We start from the raw sequence: 13,552 nt of genomic DNA on the forward strand, positions 1-13,552 counted from the left end.
CAGTTCAACAGTGTGGTCTCAAGACAACTTTGGTCTGTATAAAGTGGTACCACTTCAGTCTTGACCATCTCAAATGATACCACACCTGGCTGCTTGCTCCCAGTCCCTTGTTTCCATTGCCACTATCACCTTTGTTTTTCTGGTCCTTCAGTGAGACACTTCAGGACACTAAAACAGCAGGAAAATATTTATATTTTTTATAATATCCCTCTGCTGAGAGATGTCAGACGTTTGATAAATCTCCATTATCCATGAATCAGGACACCCTTCTCTCTTTCCCATTGTATGAAGACAAGAGCACACAAGTAAGTCCATCTGTCTAAGATCCTGTCTATACAAGTAGCCCTCGTCCTGAGTACAGTCTTGGTAAGCATCTGGAAGAGTTTCCTTCCTAATATTTGAAAAATACTTGCCATAATGGGAGATTATTAGCCAGGATTTAAAAAAAAATAATTCTGCTTGTTCTCCCTTTCTGTCTCTAACCCTTCAACATTTCTTCATTATAACTTTTCAGTGTCTTAAGGATTTCTGTGATTTATTTCCTTTTTTTTTTCCCCCCATGTTACAATAGTTTATCCTTTTCCATCTCCTGTGTTTTAGTTGCGATCGAGCTCAGAGCTTGGCCAGGACCTCCTGAATGACTGCCTCGCAATCCAGCCCCTCCAGCTGCCCTCGTCACCGCATGACGCTGCAGATAACACCGTGGGACGCTCCCCAGGGCCTGCTCATGATATCTACCCAGGTATAGGAGAAGATAGCCTGCTATATTATTGCTCACTTAAGATTAGGGATGATTTTGCAGATTAGGATTTACTCTGAAATCCATATCAGTCTCATGAGAGGGATAGACTCTGCAAAGTAATAAAAAAAGATAGATTTCGAATAAATTTTTGCTTTTTTTTTTTTGGAGGCAGGCAGGAAAAACCATATTTTGCACATGAAAAGACCTGCCACAACAAAGAGCCATATTTTTGCCCTATAGACGTTTGACTTCTGCTAGCAATTCACTTGCACTATTCTGTGTAGACCTCTTGAATTTATTAAGCTTCATTTAAAATTGAAGTAGTGTTTTTCCTCTTCCTTATTCATGTATCACATACCAGTTTTCCAGTAGATCTATATTAATGGCTTAAATGCAGCATTGTGAGCTCTCATGACTATAAATACGCCAATAAACACATTTATGCTATAGATGTGATAATCCTATTTTGTTGTTTCAGTTAAGTATCTGAGATTTTCATATTAAAATCCCTAACTCTGTCATACCTGGCTAAATATACTATTGTTGTTCACATTTCAGCTAAATTTGAAACATTTGATAAGTTATGAATGATAATGCATCTCAAAGCTGAAGACAATGATTGGCATGATGTTAACATTTTTAATGCAGTATTTTAGTAGTTGTCAAGACATCTGTTTTTAACTTCCAGGCAGAATGTATTACATCTTCTAGAAGTTCAACTTTTATTTGAGAAACTGATGTAGGAAGTGAAAGTATTGGCTTAATGTTATGTGCACTACTGAAAATAACATTATATTAAGTGAGCACTTCAGTAAGTGGCTTTATTTTGCTGGGAGACTTGTAAATCTATTAGTTCTATGATACGTTTTCTCAAGGCTGTTGTGAGCTACACACTGGTTGGTGATGATCACAAAAATCAGGTAATTTATACCCGTGACTGGTTGTATCCTAATTTATAAAATAGTTGGTATTACTTGTATGCTGTTAATTTTTAAATGCCATACTCTGAGTGTAGGCTGAGTGTGGTGTGGCATCTGTTATTTAAAAGGTAACGGAAATTTCAGATTTTAAATATCTGATTTTGGCCAGGGAACTTCTAGTGACATGGTGTTAGTTACAGATGCTTATTTTATATTGTACTTTGAGAGGGAGTTGGATAGTGAAGAATGCTGAGATTTTTTAAATTATTTACTAGCATTACCAAGTGTAATGCACAAAACTGAGAAAGAGTGGAAGACTCAGCTTTTCCTTTTCCTTTCAAGTCCCTAGCTAGAATGGAAGCTAGGTGGGGACAGTGTGTTTTCAGAAACTGAGGACGTTCTCGCAGACTTCCTCTGGAATCTCTTGAGCACTCAGCTCTTCTACCAGTCCAGCTTCCAAACTGTGATTAAGTGTCAGGTTCTGGCTGCTGGGTCAGTCCCAACCTGGGCTGACAGCGGCTTGAACAAACTACTGTCCATGACCTGTAAGGATCCTAAGCCAAGTAAAGCTCTTGCGTCCAGACAGCCCTTAGCAGGCAGTTGCAGTTGTGATGTCCCATAGATGTCTTCTGAGAGTGTGGCATTACTTTTTGTAATCTCATGCGTACTTTGTCTTTCAATACTTGGGGTTTACAGCACTCCTGTGGACATTCTTTGATACAATAGCTATTGGGGGTGGTGGTGTTGTTTTTACTTGGCACTGCTTCCTGTTGTGCGGCAACTTTTATAGTATTGATCAACATGCTTTTATCAGCATTAATTTATCTGTAAGTAATAAACTGTATTCCCTTCCATGTGTTCACAGCTTTCTATAACTCGGCGGATTTCTCTTAGTTTTATTCACTTGTGTTGTTTCACACCAATTAACTGAGGGTGGATAAATTCGTGTCTCTCCATTTTGACAACCACCCAATCCAGTTGAAATGAATTGTTTCATTAACTACACACCAGGACTGATACATAATGATATTCCATATGAATAAGTGAGTTTACTCTAACAGGAAGGGAATTATTTTATTGAAATGGCAACATGAAAATTACTCATGCCCCAAGGAGAGAAAAGTAAAACATGCAGAAGCTTAAGGGTCCTGCCTTGGAGAAGCTACCCTTCAAACTTTTCTGAAAATACCATTTTTTTCTAAATACAAAGAAAAAAGTTGAGACTTTTCTGAGAAATAAAATATGTAACTTTTACTGGGAGCTCCTAGAGACAGAATATTAGCTAAAATGTGTCTGTGCTACTTTTCCAGTAGAAATAGAGATCATTTTCCATTCTTCCAGTGACATTAAATCAAACTTTTCTCATTTGAAGTTTACTTTCCTTATTGTTTATGCACATTTAAAGTATAGGTAAGTTTTATTTTTTCCTAAGAATAAAGGTTTGACAGCAAACTATTAGAGATAGGTAAGAAACAATAAAAGTAAACATTTGGATGCTAGATTGGTTCCACTTGCCCAAGTGCAAAAATGCTCGTGATCATCACCATTTCCCTGTACTGTGGCCTTTGTGACTTTAAAAAGAAATTTGAACTGAGTATAATCTTATTAATACAGTGAGGTTACATGACAGATACTTTGCTTAAAACTAACACAAAATTACATTTTCAGGTCTAAAGTTAAGCAATCATACATCCTCCTTCAGGGTTAAGCATAGTGATATTTTGTAAAACAGAAATTCAAAGTCTGTTTCTACTGGAGTGCAAAGTTTCTGGTAGCGTCTAAATTTTAATTTTTTAAAAATAAATACACTTTTGAGTTTATTCAGCTCATGGAATGTAGATGTGAGCATTTCATTCATGAGAACGTATGAATGATGTTTTTTCTACTATGTACTTATATCAACTTACTTTGTATAGTGCAATCTAGATTCCCTAAGACTGAAAGAATCATAAATAATGCAATACAAATAAATTATTTTTACTGTGCTGCTCAGTTAAAACTTGGCTATTTCATATTTAAGAATAAACCAGAATGTGTCATTCATTTATAAATAGTTACTGAACGTCACACTATGCTCAACTCCAGGGCAAGCAAATGATATTACTAAAGCTTGTCAAGTGTGTGATTTTCTTTGAAAGCTGGAAATTAAAAATTACACCAGTAAAGTTACAGAAGGATTTGCAATGAGATTCTAAGTGTATTTTAAATAATATCTGAAACTTTGGCCTAACTGCTTTTATGCCTGTCATTTAAGATGTGCTTTACTTAAGTAACACTTTAATTCTGCGTTTGTGTTCTTATTTTTCCCCAATGAAACAGTAGTGAGTTAGGTGCTCTGCACACATCAAAAGAAAATTCATTCTCAGAGGAATTTATATCTAAGGTAATGTTAGAGCATTAAGTAGATAAAACAGGCAGGTAAGGGATAGAGGACTCATACAGGAAAAATGAAATAATTTTATTAAGGAAATTATCCCCATGGGTGAGCTCCATAACCATTAGGCACCATGGAGAGTGTGGGAGCTGTCTGAGGGAGAAGCAGTCTGTCTGTCTGTCAAAACTGACAGCCTGGAGGAGCAGTTATGGCTCATTACTGGAAGAAAAAAAGAATGAGGAAGGAGAATGGTGATATGAACGGCCATTGCAGTGAAAAATTGAGTTGTATTTGATGCATAGGGAGTGGATGCAAAAGAGGAGGTGATGTAGGGTAATCAACAATTAAGAGGATCTCCGTTGTCACCTTTTTGGCTGAATTTAAGCATGGCATACATATTCACATATCCTGCCAAATGTGATGTATTACCAGGCAGGACCATATAAATATTACACAGGGCTGAAAAGTGTTGATATTATTATCTTACTATTTTCAGGAGGATAGTTTATTTCCCTTCAGACTTGTCCTTTTATTCAGCAGTTTTACTTCTGAGTTTATAATTTCCATTTTGAGACAGCTTAATTGTTCTCCAAAAATTGGTGTAATGACTAGTTTCACATTGTGAAGAAGAGAACATTTAATGATGAATTGGATGAAATGGTACAAACATTGTAAGCAACAAGGCAACTGCAGCTTTTATAGTTCCTTTCTCCATGGTGAGACAGAACTTCAGAAACTTCAGTCCACTGAAAGAGAACAATCTGTCTTGAAAGGCAGAAATGTGATGTAAAGATGCCATGGCAGGAATGTCTTTGAATCGCAATCCAGACCCCAACTTGTTGCTTCAGGGATTTAATTATTTCTTAATCTCAGAAACTATGGGAGTTTCCAGGATGTCCACCTTCCTCAACTGCTAATCAGCCCGGCTGCCCATCACTGCAAATACGCAGCAACAGGACTAGAAAATGTTCCTCCTGTCCAGCTCAAAGAAAAGATGAAAGAATGTTGAAAAATGAGAACCATGCGGCTTTTCTTATTTGTATTACAGACTGCTCTGGGAATATCTTGGGTAGCAATTGGGAGACTTTTAGCAAGCACCATTTTACCATTTTTATCAGAAGCCTATAATTACCTGTAAACTAACTCTGATATTCTGACTCAGCAATTACTTTCTTAATTTTCCTTTCCGATTTTCTGAGCTGTGGAGTAAAGCAAAGGATTCTTAGTAGATTGTGTGGACAGTTTTTACTTGTGGAAGATCACAAAACCACTTTATGTTGTAAGCATTCAGATTTCTAAATATTTGAGGCAGGGAATCTCAGAAGACAGAGACTGATTGGCCAGGTCTCCAAATAATGAGACTGGACTACTGTACAATGTTATTTCCTAAACTTGTTTTCTTCTTCTATGCAAATATCTTGAGTGGGTGGAGTTTGTAAGCTCTCCAGCTTTCTTGGTACCTCCAGGACGTGGATGCCTCCAGTATCTCTGATCTGCCTGCAGAACATCTGAAGAAAGATACAGAAACCATCAATGTGGATGGTCCATGTGACAGACAGGCTTATTGTCTTCATAATGTGATTTTGACTTCTGCTCTACTTAATGCATGATGGCTTCTCAAGTTCCACGTACACTGGAGTTGTCAGGTTTACAGATGAGCTGGGCAGTAAAAAGACAACACAGGAAGAATGTTTTACATTTGCTGGGCTTACCACTTATGGCTCTAGACACCACATGCCCACATATTCTTGGCCGTGAAATCCTCTGGGAGAGTATGAGCTCGTTAGGGGAGGTGAGAGGGGAGGATATCTGGAGGTCATGCCCCCAGGTGCAAAAAGCATTTCAGATGTTTTTTCGGTGCACTAGTAAATCACTTGTTCACAAGGATTGCATAAATACTCCTTATAGAAATGGAAGATTAAATATAATAATTAGAAAAACACTCTTGCAATGTATGTATGTAATTTTAATTGACTGAGCTACAAAATGAAACCTGCACACTGTCTTATTCTATATGGAAAGAAGTCTCAGTCCTATGCCAAATTCATGCTGGCAGTGGTAAGAGGAGAGATATTTTGGGGGCAGAAATAGATTGACAGAATGCTGATTTGACAGTAATAAATCCAAGACAGTAATTTACACCATTGTTGATAATTTGCAAAGGAGAGGGTGTTTCTTTTGCATTTAAAAAATACTCCATAAATGACAGGTTTATCATTCCATTAAAAAAAAAAAAAAAAGGCTTTGGATTCTAAAACTTTTTAAATGCTGCTTTTCTGTCTTTTTTTTTTTTAAAGGAACTGTACCCAAAATAATTTTTTTTTTTTCTCTTCCAACCACCTAATTTATTCCTGTGCATTATGAGACTGCATGTGAATTTAGCTTCTCATAGAGAAGCCTTTACCAAGATATTCTTGTGGAAAATTCTTATGTGTGGATGAATTGATTTCTGATGGGTCTTCAGAAATGAAGACATGGCTTCTCCCTCTCTGTGCCTGAAACTTTTGGGTGGAACCCAAACTGAGGTTCACATTCAGGACTAACAGGTTATATCCACCTTGTAAGTCATGGTGTAGCTTTTTAAAGGGAATTTTTAAAGGGCTTTTTAAAGGGACACAGAGGAACAGCATCAACAATTTGTTGGTTTTTTGTTTTGTTTTCAGAATATCTGAATCTTTTAAAAATTACTTTAAGTGTGTTAGTTTATTTGGTATTGTTAGAGAGAAAATCCTCGTTTGTAGGAAGCCTTTTTGTTCAATAATACACTTAATTCTGCATCTTTCTTTCTGGACCTACCTGATGGTACCTTGGAGACAGTGCCCATTCTGGTTTCATACCATTCAAATCAGGTGTTTAGTGGAATCAGGTACTGAAAAGACATTCCTTTGTGTAGATATTTCCTGCCAGAACCCTGAACACGCAACTCACATTTTACAGCCAAACCACTGGGAAGGCTCCCAAGAAGAAGTGGTCAGGTTATCTAGCAGTTTCTTAAATAGTGTCTGAAGTTTTCTGTCAGCCTCTTAAAACTAGCTCTGCTACGGAAATGAGCTGTTACGGACAATATTTGTTGACTGCCATGTGTCTGTAGACTGCCAATGGCTGACAGTGTTTCCGTTCAGATTTAGGTAGTAGCTTGGGCCAAGGCCATGTCTACTCTAGGATGTTTTAACAGCAGCATTTCCATGGGGAAGCAGCTGCCAGCATTGTGATTTCACTTACTCCCTGCCATAGTTAGCTCTTACTTTACGCAGTGTACTGTCTCTTCATCAGAAACAGAAAAAGGATAGAGAAATTGCTGGGAAACCCAGCCAAAAGCTACTACAGCAGCAGGTACTGCTGTGATGGTGCCCAGGTCTTGGGCAGTGCTGTGGGAACTTGTGCTGTCACTGCAGCCTGGACCAACTAGGAATGTGCAAGCACAACTTAAAAAATACTTGCCTGAAATCCATATCAGCACTTTGGTAGAGATCAGCTATGACAGGGAAGAAAAGCACTTGCTCCTTTATGCTGTAGACCCAGTCAGAGTCCATCCTTTTTACTCCTGATTTTTTTTTATACTCAAAGCTCACAGTATTGGGAAACTAAGTCATTGTATTTTCTTACACATTTTATTGTTTTCCTGATGGAAAAAATGCAAGTTACCCCATTTTTGAATGGAGTAATTTTAATAGTATCTGGTTTTATTTAGATAATCAGGGTTTCTTTTGCATTGTACTGATTTGTTAAATATTCTCTCTCCTTATTCTGCAAGAATGTGCATTTGGTTGTTTTTCAGTGTTTTCTTCTGCACTGCATGTAACCATAAAATGAATTCAAAAGGCCATTATGTTTTCCCCTCTGCATTTCTCTAGATGCTACTCTGAGAGATGGGTGTGGAGAGAGTGATTTTTGGGGTGCATGAGCAAAGTGAATAAACAACAAAAGTTACCTTGCTGTGGGTTCTGCATCCTGTGTGCCTCTCTTAAGGTCTGAGGTGCCTTCTACTCTCAGACGTCTGTTGTCACTTGGATTGTGATTAGGAGGCCCTGGTCCATATGAAAATTAACAAACAGTAAAGGCCAAGGACAGCCACCTGCGTTTTTTTTGGTCCTCCTGGCCATGTGGTAGGGGTTTATCCTCCAGTTTTGTCCACCAGTGTGGCTCATGACAGCTTTCCCTAAACTTTGACATTACCTCTGCTGCCATCTGTATTATAAGTTTTTATTCACAAAGGGGTTTCCTATCTGTCATCTTGGACCATCTGTCATCTCCATCAGCTAGGAGATATCCAGGACTGCCACTAATGAGGCTACAGCATAATCAAAGCTCTGAGTCTTGCCTTATGTCTGCCTTAGCCTGGTGAACAACTAGTAGGGCACAAAAACTGGTTTGTGAGGATGAAAAGAGGCTTTCCAGAAAAAGGCTGAGGACTTAGAGATGAGGTGGACTCTTTACCCTTTTGACCTTGAGTAGCAACATTCAAAATGGTGACCTGTGAAATAATTTTCTTGAAGACAGATCTGTGCTGGGGTTACTCCTAATATAATGTTTATTCTGCTAGGACTGCAGCATCCATGCAGGTGTTTTAGCCTAGAAGGATCTTTTACTGGTGACAATGCCCTTTGGAGAGCTGGTTTAAATTCTAAGATTTTATAAATAAATTTGAATCATTACCTGCAACACTCACTAATGTAAGTTCTACAGGTAGACTTTTACTCTGTAAACTAAGCTTAAACATTGCTTTATTATAAAGTGACTGGAAGTTATGACAACCAAACAGTGAGAGATCATTTTCGTGTTGTAGACAGCCTATCTAATTTGTTCTCGGGGTTCATAAAATATTTAAGATAATGTATTTGGCTGCCATTCAACATCGACATAAGCCACCTTACACAGATGTCAGTAAAAATAATTGAGTAACTGGATTTTCAGAGGGATTTGGTAATGAATGTCTCACCTTCTGACTGCCTAATTTAAAGAATTCCTGAAGATATAGTTATGGGACTCAGGGTCTACTAGTTAAGACATTTGGAGGTAGTCTGATATTGTGTTTTGTTTAATCATCTAGAACCTTTCCTTATTCGGAATGTATACAAGAGCAACCTCATAAAAAATTATGAAACTGTTAATGATAGTTCAAAATTTTTGTATGCATTACTGGGTAGTTTGGGGGAAATAATAGCAATATTTGAGTTTGGGGTGCCCTTTTCAATAAATTTTGGATTTTTACAGCTGAGGGGAAAATGTGTAAGGTGTTTTACTGTTTACAAAACTGTGCTTTTTATTTACTAGCTCTAAAAATATGTATCTTAGGAAGTATTTGCCACCTCTTGTACAACAGAAAGCTGTAGAAGATTTGTAGCCTTATTCAGACAAAATTCCCAAGACAAGGGGCACAGCCATGTCATGCCTGGTTTTATGAAAGTATCATTGGGAACAGCAAAAATTATTTAGTTATTTATTATGTGTTTTTTTCCTCCACTTCAGACAGAAAAGAGCACTTGAGAAGAAACAGTTGCTAAGAACTGGCACTACAGCTTTAGGGAAGGTGTTACCCATTAGTATTTGGGCAGTTATCAGTGGTATCGCCTGCCTGATGAGGGTTATTTCTCTCCTTTTGCTTTCAGCAGCCGTGTTCCCCAGCACACAGACAAGTCGAAGTGGAACAGGAGCTGGGGCAGTGTCATTGTCCCACCCCAGCAGCCACCCCTCCCCAGGACAGCACGTACAGGGTAGTCCTCTCCATCCTCCCCCCCAGTTACCTCTTCTCTCAGCTGCGGACTCAGAGAGGTAAGACCAGCTCCGGCTTTTCCCCCTGAGCCTGGGGCGGCCCTGCCTTCAGAGCTGCCAGGACGGGTGCAGTCTGAATTATCGGTGTGCAGAAAGTTGGTGGTGGTGGCCCCTGGCTACCTCTGGGTATGGGTTTATTCAGGGGAGAGAGAGAGGGGAAAAGGGCTCTTATCCTGTCCCAGGCAGGGAGCTTTCCATCCATCTCCATTTCAAGGACTTCCTCCCATCCTTTCTTCATCTCCACCAATGCTCTGAGCAAGGAAAGCCCTACTGGATGGGACACTAAACTTCAGAGGACCCCAGCCACAATTTACAGAATGAGGGCCCTGACATTCATGTTTCTGTTTTCTTGTGGTAGGAGAGTCATATTCTGACAATATTTTCTCTATACTAAGTATTTCTACAGGAACTTTTCACCTTCCCTTCCCTTCCCTTCCCTTCCCTTCCCTTCCCTTCCCTTCCCTTCCCTTCCCTTCCCTTCCCTTCCCTTCCCTTCCCTTCCCTTCCCTTCCCTTCCCTTCCCTTCCCTTTTTTTCTTTTTTTTTTTTCCTTTCTTTTCTTTTCTTGGTATTTTATAAAGACTAACAGGTGATGAAAGAATTTTTAGTTCACTGGTTTGAGAGCTTGATTCATAGTCATGATTTATTTTATACTGGCTATGTACAAACACCCTGGCCTTTGCTGTTTCCATGATTTTAGATATTTCAGTGATGTGAAAGCAGATTGCTTGTAAGTGGTTTAATTTTCATGTTTATTCATTCCCTAAATTATATTCAGCAATCCTTCCAATTGCTTGTGTAGTGTATGGTATTACAGGTTTCCACTTAGTTCACTGAACTGGAAGTCTACCAGATCACAAGACTTAAGAGGCCTAAGCAAAAAGGTTTTCAGTGGAAAAGTCAGTAAGATACATCATCACATAAAATACTGAATTCTTACTATATGCGTACAGATACTTAAACATTATTTTATCAATCTCCCTGTTTTTCAGTGTTCTAAATGATAAACTACTGTATCTCATTAATGTATTTCAAAGTGTATAATTTCCTTAAGTGACAGAAATGCCAGTAATTTGCAGAGCACAAAGTATCCAATTATAAACCTGAAAAGAACATGCACTAGATTTCAATTACTGATAAATGGGTGTAATTTGTTTGGAGGAAAGCAGTACTCACTCTGGCTTGTATCAGGAAGATGGGAGAACATGCTGGCTCAGGGATTGACAACAGGTGAAAGTACTTTTCCATTTCAGATTGCATGCGTGAATTCAGCCCGATCTGGAGCCACTGGAAGTTGTTGAGCTTTTTGTACACCACTCTGGGATGGAGCTGTTTAGTTGTCACTGAAGCTCATCTAGTGGTTTAGTTCTTCTTCCCCACTCTCGGACACAGGATCCTGATCTTTTTTCCCTTGCCCTAACCCTCTGTGCAGACTGTGGGGCTGCCCACGTTCACTTGCCTGACTAGAGGCTTTTCCTTCCTGGTATGGTTTTCTCTGCAGTGTGTGAACTGTTCAACATTCATATCCAACAAGTGTCAGAGCACGAGGTGGCAGGTAGGAACAAATCAATAATTATTACAGACATAAATTTCATTATAAGAACAGTGATCTCCTGTTAACCCATTTCTGAGGCACTCACTTGTGCAGGACCATGGCAGACACGTTTAGAGCATGACTTGAATCCATTACAAACCTCAGGATACTACAGGACTCTGCAGAACAACAACAATAAAAAACTAGTGTCATACACTCCTTTCTCATATGTTAACTGTATACACTCTCTCTAAAAAGGCTTCAAGTGCTAATTCCCATAGGTGGAGCTACTTTGAATTTAAACAAACAAAAAAAAGTGCCAGTTATCTTCATTTAGGTAACATGACAAATGGCAATTTAAATTCAGGAAAGAAAAAAAGCGTTACAGCAGTGTTGGTTTGGTTACAGAATATCTAGTACAAATTAAGGGAAATGTTTAAGAGAAAAATTAGTTCAGAATCTGCATCTAATAGAGTCCACTCAAAGGGCCCTGCAAGTAGGCTGTCATTTACACCACTTCATGGGTCTGATTGATGATAGCTGTGAAAATGTGAACAGAACAAAACAACTCTTGTGTATAGAAAGTGCCAAAACCAGTGTCTGTGGAAGGTGTGCCATCACTCTGTTTGCCTCAGTCTTGTCATGGCAAGGGCTGCAGGATTTAGTGGTGCAAGCGTGGGGTTTGTTCCTCCCATGCTGTGGGTGCCTGAGGTCATTCTGGAGCTGGGACTGGCTGCCCAGCATTCGCCTTGCTTGGGGTGAAGCCGATCCACCTGGCCTGGCTGCTTGGGTGGCTTTGGGGCCAGTCATGTTCCCCTTCCATTCTGGACAGCGGGCTCAGGTTTGTGAGTGAGAGAAGCGGAAGGAAATAAGCACTTTCTGTAAATCTCCAGGTACCATGAGGTAGAGAAATAATAGGAGGGCTTCTTTTGTATCTTTCTCCACCTAGATGATGGGAAAGTGTAGATTTCATTAAGCCTTATCAATGTGAGAAATTGAATCAAACATCTTACACTGCTTTCATTCTGTGAACAAAACTCAATGCACAAGTCAGACAAAGAGTTTGGATACAAGAAGCAACTTCATTTATCAAAGGAGAAAACATGCATAATAAAAATGCAGATTTACATTTTATTTGTTCCATCTTTTTGGTACTAACTTTCAGTGCTCCCCCAGTAGGAAATATGGCAACTGTTAAATTAAGGTACCAAATGGTAATAGTACCCAAAAACATTTGTATAAAAGGGCATATGTACTTGGCTTCTTTTTCACTCATTTTTATAATAAAAGATGACACAGGCATTCAAGGAAGCTGAAAAAATGATCTAATTAAAACTCAGATTAAAAAAGTGTGACTTTTATATGGCATAGTTAACATGTCTAGCTCAGTGCCTCAAAACTGATGATGCCAAATTCTTGAAATATCAGTTTATTTATTATTTATTGGATTATGCAATTCTGCTTTTTATTCCTTGCTTTTTTGCAAGAAGTAGGCTGTTAACTGATGTGAGACCAGAACTTGGTGTTCCAGATGATTTTTCACCTTCCTGTGAGCCAGAGCTCGTGGTGTGTCCCTGCAGCATGACACATCCTGGCTTCACAGGAATTGCTAGAGACTGTTGAAAGCTGGAAAGAAGGACTTAGGACTGACCTGTTCAGTTTATCATTACTGTAATGGTCTAATGAGTTCCACAATAGTGATTCTTTTTGCTTATTTGAGTGTGCGATTATATTCCTTTTGTGCTTTAGCTATAAAATAATAAGTAGCTCCAAGCCAGACTTCCAGAAGCAAAAGCGTCTGAGTGGTTCTAACCAGGGAGCTGACACATCCAGTCTTCACATATTACAAAGCCCTTTCTTTGTGGCATATAGGAGCTGCCTCAAAGAAAGTCCTTAAAGACCTTAACAATGTGGGTTTGGAATCAGTACAGTAATTTCTTTCCAGACATGAGACACTTTGGAGGATTGTCTGCTAAGACATTATCACTTTCTTTGTCAGTGCGCAAATGACACATACACATGACAGATGCTAAAGAATGGAGATGGCAGCAAGTCTGATACTGAACCTGAACCAGAGCTGACCTAGCAAAGCATTGAATTTTACTCCAGCCTATTTCCACTTTTTTTTTTTTAAGGGCACTCTTTTTCTTTGCATTTGCAAGAAATTCAGTTCCCTAATAGAATGCAGCCACAGAAAGTGCTAAGAGACAT

General features: G+C 38.9%; 1 protein-coding gene across 6 annotated transcripts in view; it reads left to right on the forward strand.

Moving 5' to 3' along the window:
• Nucleotides 1-13,552, forward strand: part of GLIS3 (GLIS family zinc finger 3) — a 174,703-nt gene that overhangs the window by 139,114 nt on the left and 22,037 nt on the right. For 5 of the 6 annotated variants that reach the window (XM_065047226.1, XM_065047224.1, XM_005507156.4 and 2 more), the window contains exons 6-7: nucleotides 601-742; nucleotides 9,646-9,808. In XM_065047226.1, the coding sequence (XP_064903298.1) occupies nucleotides 601-742; nucleotides 9,646-9,808 (305 nt within the window). The remainder of the gene's footprint in view (nucleotides 1-600; nucleotides 743-9,645; nucleotides 9,809-13,552) is intronic. The other variant, XM_065047225.1, reaches the window with a different exon arrangement.

Source organism: Columba livia, chromosome Z (genome assembly GCF_036013475.1).
Source record: "Columba livia isolate bColLiv1 breed racing homer chromosome Z, bColLiv1.pat.W.v2, whole genome shotgun sequence".
NCBI classification, from domain to species: domain Eukaryota; kingdom Metazoa; phylum Chordata; class Aves; order Columbiformes; family Columbidae; genus Columba; species Columba livia.